General features: G+C 48.7%; 1 protein-coding gene across 2 annotated transcripts in view; it reads right to left on the bottom strand.

Annotated features, from left to right (window-relative positions):
* SCD (stearoyl-CoA desaturase) overlaps nucleotides 1–19,890 on the bottom strand; it is a 126,178-nt gene that overhangs the window by 85,101 nt on the left and 21,187 nt on the right. For both annotated transcript variants that reach the window (XM_069610495.1, XM_069610496.1), the window contains exon 2: nucleotides 3,005–3,269. In XM_069610495.1, the coding sequence (XP_069466596.1) occupies nucleotides 3,005–3,251 (247 nt within the window). In that variant the 5' untranslated portion in view covers nucleotides 3,252–3,269. The remainder of the gene's footprint in view (nucleotides 1–3,004; nucleotides 3,270–19,890) is intronic.

Below are 19,890 nucleotides of genomic sequence, written 5' to 3' on the forward strand. Positions count from 1 at the left end.
AGCTGGGGAGACGAGAACAATTAGGGGTGCGCATATGCAAATAAGAGGGGTGCAGTCATAGTTTACGGGCGTTCGCACGCAGATTTACCGGGGGGCCGACTTGAGTTACGAGTCAATACGCTGTATTGCAGGGGTGCATGACTTTGCGGACGAGGAGGGGGCATTGGTTGGTAAATGTGGCTAGATCTGCTTTGTGTGGGGCTGTTTCGTGGGCATTCTGGTCACTACGTGTGCTTTGGGTTACTTTGCAATTCAAATTCCATGAATACCTGGATCACGCATGACATGGTTTTGTGTGCAGGTACGCGCAAAGTGGTGTTACGCGCACAGGACTTTGCAGGGTCAATGTGCATTTTCTATAAATCGGGTCCATTAGCTCTATGAAGACGTGAAAAAATGCAGGCACAGTGATTGGAAAAAAAGGTAACTAATATACCATTGACATGAAGAAATAAATACCCACACTGCAGGTCTTCTTTAATAACCTCAAAGAAAGAAAAGTAATACCAGGGAGTTGAAATCCCAACCAGTGGTAGCGTTCTCCCCTTGAGACACAGACAAGACTAGCACTCAGACAGATCTAAAGAGGATGAAAACCTGCTGAATTAGATGTCCAATCATGTCTGCTTCTGCTTGAAGGGGCTGCATGGATTATTTTGTAAATGAGAGGAATGTGGAATTCTCAACCCAAATCCCTGTGTATTCCTCATGGAAGATAGGGAGCACGACCATTATCTGACCGAGGAAAGCGGCTACCTGACTCCTCATTGTCTGGCATGGAAAACCAACTGGTCAAGCCAAAAATGCAGAAGAACAAGCCATCAAAGACCTGCAGATGTATACACAACCTGGCTACAAATAAAATAGGTAGCCCGCGAGTCCCTTATCAAACTCCTTATTGGAACGTCAATGTGTGTATAGTCAACTGCCGTGGCCCTCTGTGACTAATAGCAAAATGAATACAAGCTGCTTGATTATATAGCGCAACATGTATTGTTGTACTTCAAATTGTGTACGTTTATTCTAATTAGTGTGGCTTCTTTTGTTATCATTTAAATGTATTAAATGTCATTTTCTCATGCTCGCTTATCCTCTTTACGTGTTTCACTCCTCATGCAGCTTGTATCGTGCAATAACTAATACCATATATGACATAAAAACGCATATTGTAATTATGTCTAATATAACAAGCGTGTGATGTGCTTTGTAAAACGTAAAGTATTAGTGAATGCGGCCTTGCCTTATTGATAAGCTACATGTTTCATTTATAAGTGGATAATAAAACAAAGATCTTCACTTGTGGAAATTAATTCTACATCAATACATTTGACCCGTATTCACATAGTACCTTACGTTTTTCAAATCACATCGTTAGATTACATACATAATTTTATAATCTGGCTTTATTTCATAAACTGTATTATTTGTCATCCCTCCTGACGAGCTGCATGAGCAGGGAAAAACGTGTAGTAGAGAGACCATAAGAAAAAAATGAGAGAGAAGAAAAGCTGAACTAATTTGATTAAACATAGATAATTTCAAGTACAAGATTATGTGCATCATTTAAGTAAACACAATAGTAATCTATAAATAATGAAGCCAGTTATAGTGCCAGACCTTAAATAGAAAGGTAATTTGGAAGAGCATGTAGTTTACATCCTCTGGATAACAAGCAACATAGTGCAATTGGGGAAACCAAAACCACCTAATTCCACTGAATTAAATATTAGGCTTTGAAAACATGTCTTGTGGGCAGTAAGCAAGATCCCCAAAACTAGGGCCATTTGCATAAGTGGAAATCTGCTGCTTTGCACAATCTGGAATCGTAAAAAGGCGTGGGTGTCTTGCACAAAGGAAACTGGCCAGAGTCTAGTTGCATTGGTTAACAGTTGTAAAATGCAAGTCAACAACAATGGACAACCTCGTTTAAGTAGTCCTTCAGCACCTCGCCCAGCAGGAAATCGTTATTTGTATCTATGCATCTCTTCTGGACCTCTGCCCAGTACCAGAATGGTTTGGTACACTGCCTACTAGGAAAGGGGTTTTACCAGCAGGGTGCCCATCTTCGGGTGTGGCTAAACCTCATGTGCAAGAAGGGGTATAAGGGAGTTGGCCGATGAGGGTTATCATACAATCAGGTTTTATTCATTGAGCATCATGCCATGACCATCATGCTCTGCAGAATTTTCACCACATAAGGATTTTTTGTGTAATCAAATTTCAGAAGGAAGGCACATTTTGACTTGGAGTTCATGTTCTCACGACCAGCTTTTTTTTAAAAGTGTACAGAACAAATAGTAGATCTTGCATATTTTAAAAAAATATGTATAAGCAGTTGGATTCTAGATAGATATGAATTATTTTGCACCAACACACACACACACACACACACACACACGTGTCCAATTGCTTTTGCCAGCAAAGGGTGGAATAAACTAAGAATATATTGCAACATATGGAGTCCCAGAAATATTTTTCATGTGGTTTGGCTCGGCGAAATTTGGCAAGCAGCGCGTAAACTTCTAGGATTAGTTGGCAGGCAAAAGGTGAGTTGCTTATTACGTTGCTATGCAACGTACATAGTATGCCCTCCACAAATAGTAACCAGCAACTTGTATAATGAGCAGGTTTTCGTCATGTGGAGAAAAACACACTGGCCCGATTTATGGAATTTTTTGCACAGTTCAAAGTTACTGCATTGCTAAAAAAAAAGTGACTGCACTGCCAACACAAACCCTGATTCATGGAACTGTGCAAGGTGTATGTTTGTAGTGCAGAGTCCGTGCAAAGTCGTGTGACTTTGCACGGACTCTGCACTGCAAAATACAGTTTGCACAGTTCATAAATCAGGGTTTGTGTCAGCAGTGCAAAGTCACTTTGAACCGTGCAAGAATCCGTCCACCGTGTTCAAATGGATTCAATGTTTAAAAAAAAGTGTCGTTTATAGGAAACTACACATATGAAGGTTTATTTGAAAAAAACGTGGGAATGCTAAATTACTTACACCATGCCCAGGTCAGGTACATTGCTGAAGGTATGAGCACGATCCCGTACAAAGCTGACAAATGTAGAAAGCTCATAAGGATTACATTCCTCCAGACAATCCTCCTGGGGGGCTTAGGCCCTTCCTTCCCTCTGTAGCTGTCATCAAATACGTCGTCTGTCATCACCCTGTCCGCGCCCGCTTCTTCGGCAGTAGGGGAAGCTTTCTTTGCGCAAACTTCAGCAGCGTGGGCGCCTCTGTTGGTCATCTTAAAATCGTTCACGTCCTGAGGATAGAAAGGCAGAGAGCAAATCAAGCAGACATTCTACAGCAGTGAAGTAAAGTGTGCTGAAGAAGCACAGGACATCTAACACTAATCAGTGCTTTGAGGTTTTACAGATTACAATATCGGATTAGAACTGTTCCTTTACGGGCAAAGTATGCATATTCTGCGTAAGTGGTTAAAGCAATACTGTGGCCAATGACCCAAAGTTAAATGTCCATGTAAGACAAATGTATTAATCATGTGCTCAAACCAGGCGTGCTGCTAAAGTTACTCAACCAAATCATCTAAACACCATTCCATGTAGTGTATGAATTAACTGCCTCTACTTTAATTTCAGCGCATAGGTTCGCCCACTTGACATCTCCTTTACCAACAAACCGAACCGCATCTCGTACACTGACAATACACCCGAATATGTGCATACAGCTCAGGCCATCCCAATGTACATGCCCCACGCATGGCTTGGGTCTCAAGCATACGTGGTCGCCAGACAGAACTATCCGACCTAACGACTTTCCTGTGCTCATTTGGAAATCCCATCTTGTTTACACGTGGAATACATTTTTATTGCAGATGCACATGTACTCCCATTTTTTTTTTAAATGCTTAAATGCTGTTATTATATTGTGTGTTACAGTAAAGCACTGCAACAGCCTCCGGGGTCATGCACAGTAAATACATCTATTCATCAATATATATATTTGGGAAAGGTTGTACATTCAGGGTTGGCACCGGCCCCATAACAGTTGGCGGGGCTGAAGTTTTGGCCCAAGGTCTGGGGTGTACTGGCGATAGTGAAATCTGTCCAACCCCACCCATTCGCCCTGCACAGGGCGGGGTGCGGCCCTGTGCTATCAGTATAGGCGATTTCGGAAGTTTGCGGATTTTGTGACTTTTCCAAAAATAGGAAGTTAGGACACAAGTTCGGCATACCAGTCTGGGGTGTACTAGCAATAGTGAAATTTTACCAACCCCAGCCATTGCCCTGCACAGGGGTGGAATGGACAAGTACATGTTGCAAGCCCTGAAGAGAGTAGGTGGGAAGAGTTGGTTTTGTGTGTTCCCCCACAAAACCGATTGAACATTTTATGACTTTATCCAATTTTTCAGAAATGTGTGATGCAAAACATGCTACATTTCAACCCAATATTTAAAAGGAACGTTTGGTCAGGCCAAACATTCATTCATCTTCCTGTAAAATATTCATGAGCCGACTCAACCATTGCTCCAGCAAACAGGTGAAAATAAGGAGAAAATGTAGGCTTATTAAAGAAATATCCACCATTCCAAAAAGTGGTGGATTTTCCACCCACAAAAAGTATGCACAACATAGGAGGAAACACAGTGGGCCTCATTATAAGTACAGCGTTAAGGCAACAAGAGTGGCGGTAGCGCTACGGGCACCGTTGCTACCGTACCGCCATACTACGATTAGGTCTGTTCTGGCGAGCAGTGCGGCACCCGCGAGCACCCCATGTCAGATGCATCGGCACCATTGTAAACGGTGCCGGTGCATCCGACGTCCCCATTCCCATTGAGCCCTATGGGGCTCAAATGGGAAAATGGGGATGTACCGGGCCTGGCACCAGCGTAAGGGCAATTACCGGGTCCGACTCGGCAGGAATAGCCTGGTAATTGCCCATTTGCGGGTGCCGGATCCGGATGTAAGTTTGGGGGTAGCCTTGCCGGTTTTACCGATTTTACAGGCATGGCTACCCCCAACCTCGTAATGAGGCCCAGTAAGTGCTAAAAAAAATAAATTTGCTTGATTCCTTTCCAAGCTCCAGTTTCATGTTGTGGTTGGTACATGGTAAATGAAACTCTGGTATAATCCTGAAATGTATACGGAACAAGTTACTTACCTGTAACTGTTGTTCTCCAGCATGGGTCTGGCATGGATTCACATGCTCATGAATATTCCCCGTCGTCAGGCTGGGAATCCTCGGTAAAGAAAAAACCAGTATCAGTTTCGTTTCTGATCTGTCTTTCGTAGTAATAACCAATCACTGGTCTCTGCGTCATACTGACCACAGCCAATGACTGCCCTCTACCTAAGCACCGCCTCTGGCAGCCATCTTCAGATTTGGAAGCACGTGAAGTGGCAGTATGACCAAGTGAAGAGCCGCAGAGGGGTAGGCGGGAGGGTTCGCATGTGAATCCATGCCAGACCCATGCTGGAGAACAACAGTTACAGGTAAGTAACTTGTTCCTTCTCCAGCATGGGGTCTGGCATGGATTCACATGCTCATGAATAAAGAATACATAGCAGTACACACATGCACAACCACGGGAGGTGGCAAAGGCTCAACATTAAGCATCACATCAACTCAACATTAAGCATCTTACCTCCTCACCAGGCTCACCTCAGGCGAACAGGTTGCGCAGCACTGCTTGGCCGACCCTGGACTCCTCCCTGGAATCCCGGTCGACGCAGTAGAATTTCGTGAAGGTGTGCGTCGACCTCCACGTAGCAGCCCTGCATATGTCCAGCAGGGGCACACCAGATAGGAACGCCGTGGTAGCTGCGATCGCTCTGGTGGAATGGGCTCTCGGACGGCCAGGCAGCGGTCGGTTTGCCAACCGGTGACAGTACATGATACAGCCGGAGAGCCATCTGGAGATGGAAGCCTTCGAGAGAGCCTTCCCCTGATTGACAGGTCCAAAGTTCACAAAGAGTTGTGACGTCTTCCGAAAACCTTTCGTGCGGTCCACGTAGAACTTCAGCGCTCTAGCTACATCCAGCGAGTGCAAAGTCCTCTCAGCCGGCGACGAAGGCGACGGGAAGAACACAGGTAACACCAAGGGTTCGTTGAGATGAAAGTCCGACGGTACCTTGGGCATGAAGGAGGGGTGCGTCCTGAGCACTACCCTCGTGTCGTGGAAAGTCAAGTACGGGGCCTTGCAGGAAAGGGCCTGGATCTCTCCCACTCGTCGTGCGGAGGTGATGGCCACGAGAAAAGCTGTTTTCCACGATAGAAACTTCAACGGGGCCGAGTGCAGAGGCTCGAACGGAGGTCCCATGAGTTTGGTCAGCACCACGTTGAGCTCCCACGCCGGGGCCGGAGCCTTCACCGGCGGGAACGATCTGAACAGTCCCTTCATGAACTCTTTCACCAGACGATGAGACCACAAGGACGTCCGGCCCGTGGTTCTGGTGTATCGGGAGATCGCAGCAAGATGAATCTTGATGGACGCGTGTGCCAGACCAGCTTTGGCCAGCGTCAGCAGGTACGGCAGCACTTGGGGAGCCGTAATCCGTAGAGGGTTAATCTTCTGTGCGTAGCACCAGACAGAGAACCTCTTCCATTTGTGTCCGTAGCATTTAAGAGTCGAGGACGCCCTGGCCTTTGCAAGAACCTCTCTGCAATCGGCCGGTATGTCGTATCCTCCAAACTCTAGCGCTGCAGGAGCCAGGCCTGCAAGTTCAGCGACTTCGGGTCGTGGTGGAGGATGGCGCCTCCTTCCCTGGAGAGTAAATCCGCGTCCGCCGGCAGCTTGATTGGCGGGGACGCCGACAAGTCCAGAAGGTCCGGGAACCATATCTGCCTCGGCCACGCAGGTGCGACGAGGATCATCCTGCACCGTGACCTCTTGAGCTGGTTGACGAGCCGGATTAGCAGAGGCAAGGGAGGGAACGCGTAGAGGAACAGGCCCTCCCAGGGGAACGAGAAAGCATCGCCCATGCTCCTCGTCTGGGGAAACCTGCTGGCGAACCTCCGGCACTTGGTGTTCGTCGCCGTCGCGAACAGGTCGATCTGGGGTGTGCCCCACCGTCGGAAGAGGTGATCCACCAGATCCTGCCGTAGTTCCCACTCGTGGCACGAGCGCAGCTCCCTGCTGAGTGAGTCGGCGATGGTGTTTTTTATCCCTGCCAGATGAAACGGCACCAGAAGAATCCCTTGGGCGACGGCCCAATGCCACAGGTCCTGCGCCTCCTTGGACAGCGCTGGGGACCTGGTTCCGCCCTGTTTCCTGATGTAAAACATGGTGGTGGTGTTGTCGGTGAAGATCCTCACCACCTTGCCCTTGAGGGACGGAAGGAAGGACCTGAGGGCCCAAAACACTGCACGGAGCTCCAGGACGTTGATATGCAGGGACTTCTCCGTCGGGAGCCCGAGTCCCCTTGCGTGCAGATTTTCGGTGTGCGCTCCCCACCCTTCTAGGGAGGCATCCGTGGTCACAGTCACCTGGTGGGCTGGGGTCTGGAAGTCCATGCCCGCCGTCAGATGCGCGCGGGTGCCCCACCACCGTATCGCTCGTCGGAAACTCTCGTCGAGCTTGATCCTTTCCTCGAAGCTGCCCGTCGTCTGGATCCAGCGCGCATCCAGGAACTCTTGCAACGGGCGCATCCGGAGCCTGCACATGGGAATGAGGTAGATGCAGGAAGACATCATCCCGAGGAGGGACTTGATGGACCTCACCTTGGCCGCGTCGGCCACCAACATCCGTTGCACCTTGCCCAAGATGGTCCTGGTCCTCTCCTCCGACGGGGAGGCCAGAAGGGACACTGTGTCGAGCCTCGCTCCCAGAAACAGTGCGACTTGCGCGGGCACCAGGTGGGATTTGGCGTAGTTCACGGAGAATCCCAGGTCCGTGAGGAGTTGGACGGTCCTTGCCGTGTGGACCACGGCGAGCTCCCTCGTCTTGGCGCGGATGAGCCAGTCGTCCAGGTAGGGGTAGACGTGAATCCCCTCGCGGCGCAGCTGCGCCGCCACCGGTGCGAGGCACTTGGTGAAAACCCTGGGTGCCGACCGCAGTCCGAAGGGAAGGGCTTTGAACTGGTAATGACGCCCTTGGACCACGAATCTGAGGAATTTTCGGTGCCCCTTTAGGATGGGAATGTGGAAGTAGGCATCCTCCAAATCCAACGACGATAGGAAGTCTCCTTCCTCCAGCTGACCCAGGACGTGCTGGAGGGTGACCATCCGGAACTTCTGCGCCTTGATGAACTTGTTCAGGCGTCGCAGGTCCAGGATGGGGCGCCATCCTCCCGTCTTCTTCTTCACGAGGAAGTAACGCGAGTAGACTCCGGAGCCCCGAAGCCTCTTTGGGACGAGTTCGATGGCGCCCTTTCTGAGCATCGCCTTTACCTCCAGGAGAAGTTGAGGGACGTGAAGTTCTTTCCTGGCCACGGGGGGGACGCGCGGGCACCTTCTTTGAAACTCGAGCGCGTGGCCCCGGGCCAGGGCGTCCAGCACCCAACGGTCGGTGGAGATGGACTCCCACACGCTGACGAAGCCCGCCAGCCGGCCTCCCACCGGGGTGCTCCGGTGGGGGCCCGACCCCACGGCCGGTTCAATCCTGCTTGGACGCGGCCTTGCCGCCTTGGCCTCCTTGGCGACGACGGCGGGGGCCGCCAGACTTGCCTCGTCCTCTGTAGGCCTCTTGCGACGACGAGCGGGCCGCTTGACGGTAGGAAGCGAAACCGCCGCCGGAACCTTTGGAGGCGCCCTTGCCTCCGCCGCTCCGAAAGGGCGTCCGCCGTTGCTGCAGTACTCCAAGGGCCCGGGCCGTCTCAGTATCCGCCTTGATGGCCTGAAGGGAATCGTCCACTGTCTTCCCAAACAGGTTGTTCCCGTCGAAGGGCATGTCCAGGACCCTGGTCTGGACGTCCTGCCGAAAGTCCGTAGCCTTGAGCCATCCGCGACGTCGAAGGCAAACGCCGTTGCCCATCTGGCGGAACCCAGTGTCGGCGATGTCCGTCGCCACGGTGATGGCGTGGTCCGAGGCCACCTCACCTTCCTGCAGGATCTCAAGGGCCTCCGCCCTCTTGTCGTCCGGCAGAAAATCCAGCAGGGGAGCTATCTTGTACCAGAGTTCCCTGTCGTAGCGGGCCACGATAGCCAAGGCGTTGGCCGCTTTAATCGTCGTCACCGCCGACGAGATGACTCTGCGTCCCATGGCATCCAATTTCTTTCCCTCGCCGTCCGGCGGGGAAGTCGACGTGGAGGCCGCACCCCCCCCCGCTTTCTTCCTGGCTGCCGCGGAGACGACGGAGTCCGGGGTAGGCTGCGCCCGGAGGCATAGGGGGGCCGAGTCCGGGACCCGGTACTTTTTCTCGTACCGGTCTCTTTTCGCTGGCGTCGTGGAAGGGTTCTTGAGGAGGGAAAGGCCCTCATCCCAAATGTCGTCCAACAGAGGCACTGCGAGGACCGTCTTCCTCTTGGTCTCGCGCCGTTGGTAAAGTAAGCCTTCCTTTTTCTTCTCCTCAGGGCAGAGTTGGAAAAGCTCGGATGCCCTGGCTATCATTGAGTGGAACGATCCAATCTCGTCGGGCGGAGAAGCCCTGGTGGGAGGCGACGACGGAAAATCCTCGTCGTATGCCTCGTCGTCCGTACCCGTCGCTGCCGTGTCAGTCCCCGTATCATCCCCTCGGGTGGACGGGGAGGAGGGCTGGACGGGGCGCGACGGTTGAAAAGGAGGCGGTGGATGGATCCTTCTTTTCTTGGTAGGGGGAACACCAGAAGGTCCCGGTTCTGGATCCCCCGACGGGAGAGGTTCCTCCGTCGGTAACGGTAGTCTCGTCCTTATCTCGGAGCATAAGGACTGTATAGCCAACAAAATGGCCGCTGAGTTGTCTTGCGGCGCTGGCAGAGGGGAATCCGACGGGCGAGCAGGGGCCCCGTCGGTATCCTCGACGATGTCGTCGTCGTCACCTGCGTCGGGGCCCATTCCGACGGGCTGGTCTTGTTCCACGCCTAGGCCGTGGCTTAAGACCTCGATCAGTTCCTCTTCTGAGGTTGAGGCCGAATCTACGACGACGCCCTGCCCCCCCTTCTTCCCCACGGAGGGTTTCACGGGGGTCCTATCGATGGGCACGAAAGAAGACTCCCTCCGAGGAGGCAGGGAGATTCTGGGCCCCGAGGCCGCCACCACTGGTGCAGCCTCCACAGGCTGGGCCAGGGCCGCCGCGACCGTTTCGATAGAGGGCTTGGTCGAATGGATCAAGGCCTTCACCACCTTAGGTGCGCTCACCGCCTTATCCTTGAGGGAGGGGGCACTGCCACGCTCCTCCTCTGCCTTAGAGCTCGACCGGGGTCTCTCCAGGAGCTTCGCCGGGTGCTCGGCCTTCCTCTTACCCGACCCAGAGCGTTGGCTCGTGGTTGATGGTGCCGGGGAGGGTGCGCCCTGCCTGGCGCCCGTAGAGCCCGACCGTTCGGCGCTCCCGGTGCCAGCGGACTCGCGGTGCTTGGCCTTATGTTGGGCCCCCGTCGCCGGGGCGCCCTCAAAGGTCTTAGAAGACCGCTCAGATTTCTTCTTCTTCTCGCCAGACGGGCTCTTACCCTCCAGCCAGCTGGCGAGACGTTGATGGCGGTCCTTCATGGTCCGTTCCGACATGTTGCCGCAAAACGCACAGTCCTTCTCCACGTGCGTCTTGTCCCCATGAAGGCAGTAAAGGCAGAAAGAGTGTTCGTCCTCCTTGAAGACGTTCTGCAGCTGGCATCCAGGGCAGGCCCTGAACAGCTTTCCGGGCGTCGAGCTTCCCTTCTCCTGGGCCATCTCCGAGACCGGCCTGAGAAGCTTCTGGAGTCCTCCGAAGTGTAGCTCGACGAAATCTTCACCCTTGAGGGGCACAGATGAATCCGACACGGGTCCCCGTTGATCGGATGTAGGATCGGTGGAGCTTGAGGCTCTTTTGACCGAAAGAATCGAAGTTTTTGTGAAAAAGCGCGAAAAAATAGCACTAACGCTCGAGAGCAATAGCACGAGGATCCCAACACATGAACGTGCGGTAAAAATCTGAAGATGGCTGCCAGAGGCGGTGCTTAGGTAGAGGGCAGTCATTGGCTGTGGTCAGTATGACGCAGAGACCAGTGATTGGTTATTACTACGAAAGACAGATCAGAAACGAAACTGATACTGGTTTTTTCTTTACCGAGGATTCCCAGCCTGACGACGGGGAATATTCATGAGCATGTGAATCCATGCCAGACCCCATGCTGGAGAAATACAATTAGTGAACGATTTTAACCTTTTTACTTTTCATTATAAAAACTGGAATAATGATTGTTCCTTTTGAGAATTCTAGAATGAACAGTGATAGTCATTTTGATTATAAGGGTAAACTCTCCAAGAAAATTAAGGCGTACAACAAATAGAAGACCAGGGGATTCCACAGGAATCCATTAGCAAACACTGCTTGCAAAGATTATTTTTGCATGCAGCATTTACCTTCTTTCACGGGACTGAGAGGAAAATGAAAGAGTAAAAGCGATTTTGCCTCGCTTTTACTCTTTTCTTCTCTCCGCCTCGTGAAGGTTTAAAATTACATACAGGGAAACATTCACCACATAAGCATTAATGGTGGAGGTCCCCAGCTTGCAATTTAGACTTTATACAAATACCCTATTAAATTACCCTGTAAGGAGTCTGGGTTTGTCGCGTGGTTGCTCTGCATACGGCAGAGGAAGTCATTTTAAATACCCTGGAGTGCAGAAGTAAGGCATCAGCCATTCACGCCTCACTTTTACACAACGGGGCACTTGCAAGCCCTCTCAAGGCATAGGAGGGGAACAACGCAAACCAAAAGAGGTGATGGCTGGAAGGTTTGGAATGAATCCTAACCTGTGGCCTTGCTCTGGGCAACCCTCCAGACCATCCTTCTTCACCTTCCAAGCCATTACAGAAGGGGAAACACCAAATGCAAATCAGGCTTTGTCCCACCCCAAAGGGGCAGTCCACATGTTAAGGCCTTGTTGGGTCTCATCAATGAGTAGTAACTTGAGTCTCTAGGCCCAGCAGGCACGGAACCCACATCTGGGCATAAACGTCCCACTCGGGTGATTTACGCAAAACAAAAGAGGTGATGGCTGGAATGTTTGGAATTAATCCTAACCTCTGGCATTGCTCTGAGCAACTCTCCAGACCATTTCCCAGAGCAATGCCAGAGGTTAAGATTAATTCTAAACCTTCCAGCCATCAGCTCTTTTGTTTTACTATAGGAGTGGAACAAAGGAGTGTATGTATCTCCACTTTGCTTTCCTCCTCTGTCTTAAATAGGCACCAGGTTGTATGCCTGCATGAAACTGTGATGCAGTTGTAAAATCAATCGATTCCTATGCAGTCCGCTTTGCATTTGCACCAGCTGATGAGCAGGCAGATGCCATAGGAATCCATTAATAAAATGTTGCCTTCAAAGTGCAATTTGCTGGTGGCATTCCATTTTTTGCAAAATGTTGTAAATGCGATTTTGCCTTTCCTTAATCTTCGCAATTACACTTGGCTTTGTAAATACATTGTAAATTGCATGCAGGGGAACAATCCATTACCACCTAAGTGCGAACATGCAATTTCAATTTAGTTTGAAAAGACCCTCCCCACCCCCAGAGTAATTTAAAAAAATAAATAAATACCACCAAGTTTAACCTTAGAATGCCTGTCTCCTCAAGCCCAGTTCATAGCAAAACACATGAAAATGGTGGCAACAATGCACGAGCTAGAAGGGGGGGGAAATCGACTAAGTGTTATTATTCATATGTGGCAATTCTGGCGGATGTAATATAGGTTGTTTGACATGTTAACGATGGAAAACAAAATAAAGATTTTTAAAATAAAAAAACAAAAAACAATGCACAGGCTAAATAGTTTGCAAAAAAAGATGTGCAACGTTCTTGAACATATAACAAGAGTAGTAGTTAATAATTTCATGTAAGATTCCACAAAGGCCCTTTAATTTGTCCATCTAGCCCATGAAGTTGTCCTAGAGGCATGATTTATAACAGCCTTCCTTTTAACATTTGCACCATCACCAAATATTTTTTTATTTGGCATGCTGATGAAGACACATCCACTTGCACCTGTCTGCGGCCTTCTGTCTCCTTGAACAGTACATATTAACATGCATGAAATGGCACAGATTAACCTCGTTACTGAGAAGTGAACCAGGACTTGGCTACAATATTGTTTTGCTTGGAAAATAAAAAGAACATGATTTCCCTTTACTCCTCCCATGTGAAATTAAAATGCCCTGGCCCTGCAGCTGCCAAGTTAGGTTCTCTGGCCACTGTACTTTCTGACCCTCCAGGTGGCCATGTTAGGTTCAAGTGATACTTACTGTGTGGGTTACAGATCACATCACTTGCTGACCATTATTCACTTAAATGTATAATCAGAAATGGCCATGGACAACTTAAACCGTTACCGGGGGCAGTGAGATGAAAAGATGTATTTTAACTTACAGTGGGAAGCAGGTCTCCAGTCTCCTATCTCAAGCGGGGAACGAAAACTATGCAAGCTGATGTTTTGTTTAGAATGTTGGTTCCATTTAGGTGTGGGCCATGTTGTATGTTTGTCAAGAACATTCATGAAATTTGCAAACTGAATGGGCCCAGAATTCTTTTATTTGCATACATCCTAAATGTATATACGTTTCTAAGCGTGCTTCCCATTTGAACAATGGTTCCTACCAGATTATTTAATTTAATTATTTTAATAACAAGCCACAGTGCAACACTGGTGTTTGAAAGCACATTGGGGGCTATAGCGTTGGCATTAGGCAGGGAAAATTGGTTGGGAAGGGGTGAGTCAGGGAGCATGAAGAAATCAGTAACAGTATGATACAAAGTAACAATACATTTCCGAGTAACAATAGGCAGAGGGAGAATCAAACAAAAGTTTGCAATACAATGGAAGTCCAACAGGATAAATTTAGCCGGGACAGACTGAAGGTCTTCTTCATAGGCAATATTACCAGGCTCAGTAACAAGCCTGAAATAGGGAGCGCCAGAGCCAATTAGGGAGAGGATTGCATGATTGAGAGGATTGGGAATCAATGTAGGCTTTTTTAAAGGAATTTCAGGGTGCTATGATATATTGGTAGCCAGTGGAGGGCCTTGAAGCTTGGGCGATAGGATCACAGACTTTGAAACAAAATCAATCTGGCTGCTCTGTTTTCAATGAGTTTTAGTATTTGTAGTTGTTAAGGGCTACATATACACAATTACAATACTCCAATTTACAGGACCAAAGCTCTTGTCAGTTTGTTCTTCCGTCTTAAAATATAGGATGATTTTTCAGAACAGACGGTGTGTAGGAAGAGCTTCTTATGAGGGACCATGGGCCTCATTATGTGTTTGCTGGTAATTTCATGGTATTTCTGTGCAATTACTGGCAAACACAATTGCTGTTACTTCCCCTTGGTCCTGCAAATTTACCACAGGATTACTATTGGGGTTAATGGTAGTGTAATTCCTAATATCTACCTTTTTTTTTTGGCTTGTATGGATGGTTTCCCTCCAGCAACTTTTGGGGCTAAATCTATCACTTCATCAAGGAAAACATATATTTGCTGGCGTGGTAAAAGTGGCATTAACTGAATTACCACCACTTTTCGACAGCACTGCTAAACTTGTAACAAATTCATGGAATGCGTCCCTTTTGCCAAGGGGAGTCCCCCCTGTGATTCTAGGGAGGCGAGTCCGCTCAACAAAACCCTCCATGGGGGTTGAGGTAGGTGGGACCTCACTGTTAAAGACGCCCCTTTCGGGGACAAGGACTCCCACTTTCGTGAGGAATGTGATGGCTTATATGCAACTAGCTAATACACCAAATCATTACAAGTTCTATGACTAGGACAAAGATAAAATCAACATACACCATTATCAAAGAGGGAGAAGATGTCTCTTTAAATCAAAATCTCCAATGTACTGTGCCGAGTACATTGGAGAGAGGAGATGTCAAGAAGAGGCGTAAAAAGAGAGGAAGCCAGAGACAGACAGGGGAAACCCTCTGTACAGAGAACACCTGAAGGATACCGACGCTGATGGCAAAGCCAGCGAAGTTCAGAACTGCTTCGAGCTGAAGCAGAACGTGCTGGAAGCCTGGCGTGCCAGGAAAACAGAGAGCCTAGATAGCTGGACCGGAGAGCTCTGTGGTGGCGAGACCACAAAGCAATCGTGGTGGGCAGGCTACCCTCTCAGCGATGCTGACACCACCTCAGAAAGGAAGCACCAAACAAATCAAAGACCCGCAGCGGTATAGTGAATCCAAACAGGAAATGCAAACAAACATGAAGCAGACATCGCAGAAAACGAACCGAGAAGAAAAGCGAAGAAAAGGACAAGATCCCAAGTACCTAAAGGAACCAGCAGAGTTCGAAATTGATGGGAGCTATTTGGCTCCTGCTTGTAGCCTAGAAGAGCCTGGTTAGCTTGATACAAACAGTTACTAGGAGCTACATTTGACTACCCAGGCCAACTGATGCCAAACAAGCACACCTATGTGAATTGAACTCTGTGCATTTGGTAGAATTTATAAATAAACATGACGGTACAGTTATACAACATTTAAAGCATAACGGGTTCTAACTAATGGACACATTTATATGCTTGCATCTTCTGTGCAAGTTAGATATGTGCAACACTATGTACTAGCTCCTTGTTCCCCGGGGGTATCTCCTGGCAACTGGCAAATGCTGGATACCCAAAGGCTGCTTGTAGCTCCTGCTTATCCAATCCTAATTATGAACCCTGCACCGGAGATGTTCCCCTTCAAGGGTGAAGGTAACAGGGAGAACAGGAATACGGGGAAACCAAAAGGGACTTGTTATAGAAGTAACAAAACTCGTTTCAGTACAAGTAATGAAAGTGTGGAAAACAAGTTGATAACATTGAACTATATTAAGGTGGTAATGAGAAATACAGAAAGTACCAGGAGTGCAAGGACTAGCAATGGAGTGTTGATAGCTTGGGAAAACGGGAAGCTCACCCAATATCCAAGAGACAGAGGGTGCAACACAATAAACAGAGACACTTGGGAACTAAAGACCAGAGAGGACCCTGACATAAACCTAATACAAGAAAGACCACTATGGAAAGAAGAGGAACCATAAGCATTTGGGCAACAAAATCCCCAGAGAAAAGGACAAGATACAAGTACACTCAGAATCTCATAATAAAGAGAGAAGGATTCTGACGAGAGCAAGGAAGAACCCAAACAAAGAGAAGAAAAAGATGATCAATCCCCTAAGGGAGTTGAAGGAACTAATACGAAGAACAATAGACAGAGACTATTTAAGGATTGTATATTGATAAGACCTCTGGAAAAAGAGAACATAAGTGCAAATGGGAGTCATTCTTCTGCCTTTTGTTGATTAAAATAGTGGTAGGGTCAGTTAGGTTAGCTTTGGACAGCGGACTAATTCTTTTGAACATTTATTCATGGAAGACAAACACCTTGGTGAGTAAAGTAGGCATGGAACAAATAGTCCTAGCTTTTTATTCTTTAAAAAAGCATGACAAAAATGTCCTGATAGAGTCCATGTCCTTCTGACTCTCCACAGTGCCCATGTTAGTTTTGGAGAGGATCGAATAGAATGTCTCGTTTTTTACATTCTTTTTAGTAGGAGTTGAGGGGCAGGGATTCTGGGCACTTGAAATCTGGCGATCGGATAGAAGAGGAAGGGCTTCACCTTATGCAGACTCTGACTACGAAGTTGCTGGATTAGTTTCAAGTCATTTCTCATATCCTTTTGATTACTCCAGGTGCACGGGGGTAATGACACTCCTGGCTGTAAAGAGATGAACCCCAGAAAAAGGCCTACAATGCACATAACAGGAATGTACATTTACACTACAATCACCACAAAAAGCATCCCTTCATTGCTTAAAAAAAGGATTTCACCATGGTGCAACAATCACTTAACTCTGCCAAGTCACACTACATTGCCCATATATATGGCGAGGGTCAATTTTGTCTGTGTGCTCCAGGGATTGAGTGGAGCACACAGAAAAAATTGACCCTCTTTCACACATATAATGAGCCCAGGCACTCGTGGAAAGGTGCTAGGTACAGTTCATTAGTGAATATAAAATGTATCACTAAACATGATAGATTGGCACCAACCTGTGCACAATCATGACGGAGCAGATAAATAAAACACACTCACCCACAAAACACCACACGTTCCAGCCATTTCAAGAACTTGTTCAGGCAGTTATAGACATGTTCAGGTGCCGCTTCCTGCTATTTAAAACTCAGTAAGTCACTCCCACATTAGATCTATCATGTGACTACCATAGAAAACAACTGATCCACAGCTAGAAAATCCATCTTGAAGGACATTTAGTTTCTCTTTTGGTATATGCTAGGCAATATCGATATGGCTTTAATAGCATACAAAATGATCATTTGCCACATATATTTTTGCCATATATATTCACATTAAATGTGACTGAAATGTCCTGAGTGACAAAACCTTTAGGCTCAATGAGCTACATAATTGAATAAGTTTAATGCGCCTGAATTCATATATTTTTTGCAGAGCGCGAGATGTAAAATAGACTCGCCAGCTCAGCAATACTCGAATGGGTGGCGTGTGCGAAATACAGAGAACTGTAACACAGAATCAACAATCAATAATCTGCGTAACGAGAGCATTTCACAGTATTGTTATAATGTACAAGTGCATGTAAAGTGTACAACACAGATTATGTACATTAAAAGATGTTTCCTCGCTGATTCTTTGCCCCAACACGAATAATCACCACATAAATATATGCATAGTTTGAGTTTCCAAAACACATGTCAATCACAGTATAACAAAAACACCCTCTGTTAAAGGGTTGATGGTTAGAATTCAGATTTTCTCTATCGTAACAGAAAGTCATAATTCTATTAACGACACAGAGGAGAAGGATTATGCTCAGCTCTATTCTTTACTTCTTGACAGTGTTTTTGTAAGAAGCTGCTTGAGAAGAGTAGAGTTGAGCATAATCCTTTGCCTCCATGTCTTATAATACTGACTTTCTGTTACGATACTTTCTATTCTCCAGCATGGGGTCTGGCATGGATTCACATGCTCATGAATATTCCCTGTCGTCAGGCTGGGAATCCTCGGTACAGAAAAAAATCAGTATCAGTTTCGTTTCTGATCTGTCTTTCTTAGTAGTAACCAATCACTGGTCTCTGGGTCATACTGCCCCAGCCAATGACTGCACTCTTCCTAAGCCCCTCCCCTGCCCATCCTCAGATTTTTACCGCACGTTCAAGTGTTGGGCTTCCTCGTGCTATAGCTCTCAAGCTTTTATTGCGTTTTGCGATTTTCCTAAGAGTTTCATCTAATTTTTTCAGTCAATCGAGCCTCAAGCTCCACCGTTTCCACTTTTGATCAACGGGGACCCGTTTCGGAACTTCTATGCCCCTCAAGGGCAAAGTTTTCGTCGAGTACGCTTCTTGTAGCATTCTAGAAGACCTTGAGGCCTACCCCGTGGACATGGCCCAGGACAAAGGAAGCTCGACGCCCGGATCCAAGCTGTTCAGGAACTGCCCTGGATGCGGATTGCAGAATGTGTTCAAGGAGGACGAGCATTCTAGATGCCTCTACTGCCTTCACGAAGATAAAACGCACGTGGAGGACTGTGCGTTTTGCAAGAACATGTAGGAGCTGACCATGAGGGATCGGCAGATCCGCCTCACCAACTGGCTGGAAGGGAAGAGCCCAGTGGTAGGTGAGAAGAAGAAGAGGTCCGAGCAGTCTTCTAAGTCCTTTGAGGGCGCTCCGGCGACGGGGGCCCAACAGAAGGCTAAGCATCACAAGTCCGCGGGCACCGGGAGCGCCGGACGGTCGGGCTCTTCGGCTGCCAGGCAGGGCGCACTTTCACCGACGTCATCAACCACGAGCCAATGCTCTGGCTCGGGGAAGAGAAAGTCAGAGATCCCGGGTAAGCTTCTGGAGAAGCCCCGGTCGATCCCGATGGCAGCAGCCGAGGGGGAGCGAGGCAGTGACCCTCCCCCAAGGTGAAGGCCTTAAGCACGCCAAAAGTCATGAAGGCCCTGATTCACCCGGCTATGCCCTCTATCGAGCGAGTCGTGGCGGCCCTGGCGAAGCCTGTGGAGGCTACCCCAGTGGAGACGACCTTGGGGCCCAGAGTTTCCCTGCCACCACAGAGGGAATCCTCTTTTCAGCCCATCGATAAGACCCCCGTGAAAAAGAGGGGGGGGGGGTGGTGGCCATCATGGACACGGATACAGCCTCTGAGGAGGAGCTGGTTGAAGTCCTCAACAAGAGGTTTGAGGAGGTCCGGTCCAACAGGAGGAATCCCGGGGAGGCGGACGAAGAAAGCAACGGTGGCGCTGACGGGGCTCCCGAGGAGGAGGAGCAACCATCGCACCCCTCGCAGCCATTGCCGGACAACTCGGCGGCCATTTTGATGGCAATCCAAACCTTATGCACGGAGATAAGGACGAGATTGCCTCTACTCCCAACGGACAACCCAGCAGAACCGGGCCCGTCGGGATGCCCTCCAAACAAGCGGAGGAGAGCTCATCCCCCTGCCTTACCAGCCCTCAGGGCTCGCTCAGCCTTCATATCCTTCCCCTGATCCTAAGGATGACACAAGAACAGATACGGCCACGACGGGGACGGATGACGACGGTGGTGATGACGGGATGGGCCTTCCATCACCACCCCCTCGGGCCTGACCGCCCGACGAAATTGGCTCCTTCCACGCCATGATTTCCAGGGCATCCGAGCTCTTCCAGCTCTGCCCTGAAGAACAGAAGAAGTAAGGCTTCCTCTATCAACAGCACAAGGCCAAGAGGAAGACTGTCCCCGCAGTGCCGTTGCTTGACGACATCTGGGACAAGGGACTTGCTCTCCTGAAGAACCCGTCCACGACGCCTG

The sequence above is a fragment of the Ambystoma mexicanum genome, chromosome 8 (assembly GCF_040938575.1).
Source record: "Ambystoma mexicanum isolate Mex_15411 chromosome 8, UKY_AmexF1_1, whole genome shotgun sequence".
In the NCBI taxonomy this organism is placed as follows: Eukaryota; Metazoa; Chordata; class Amphibia; order Caudata; family Ambystomatidae; genus Ambystoma; species Ambystoma mexicanum.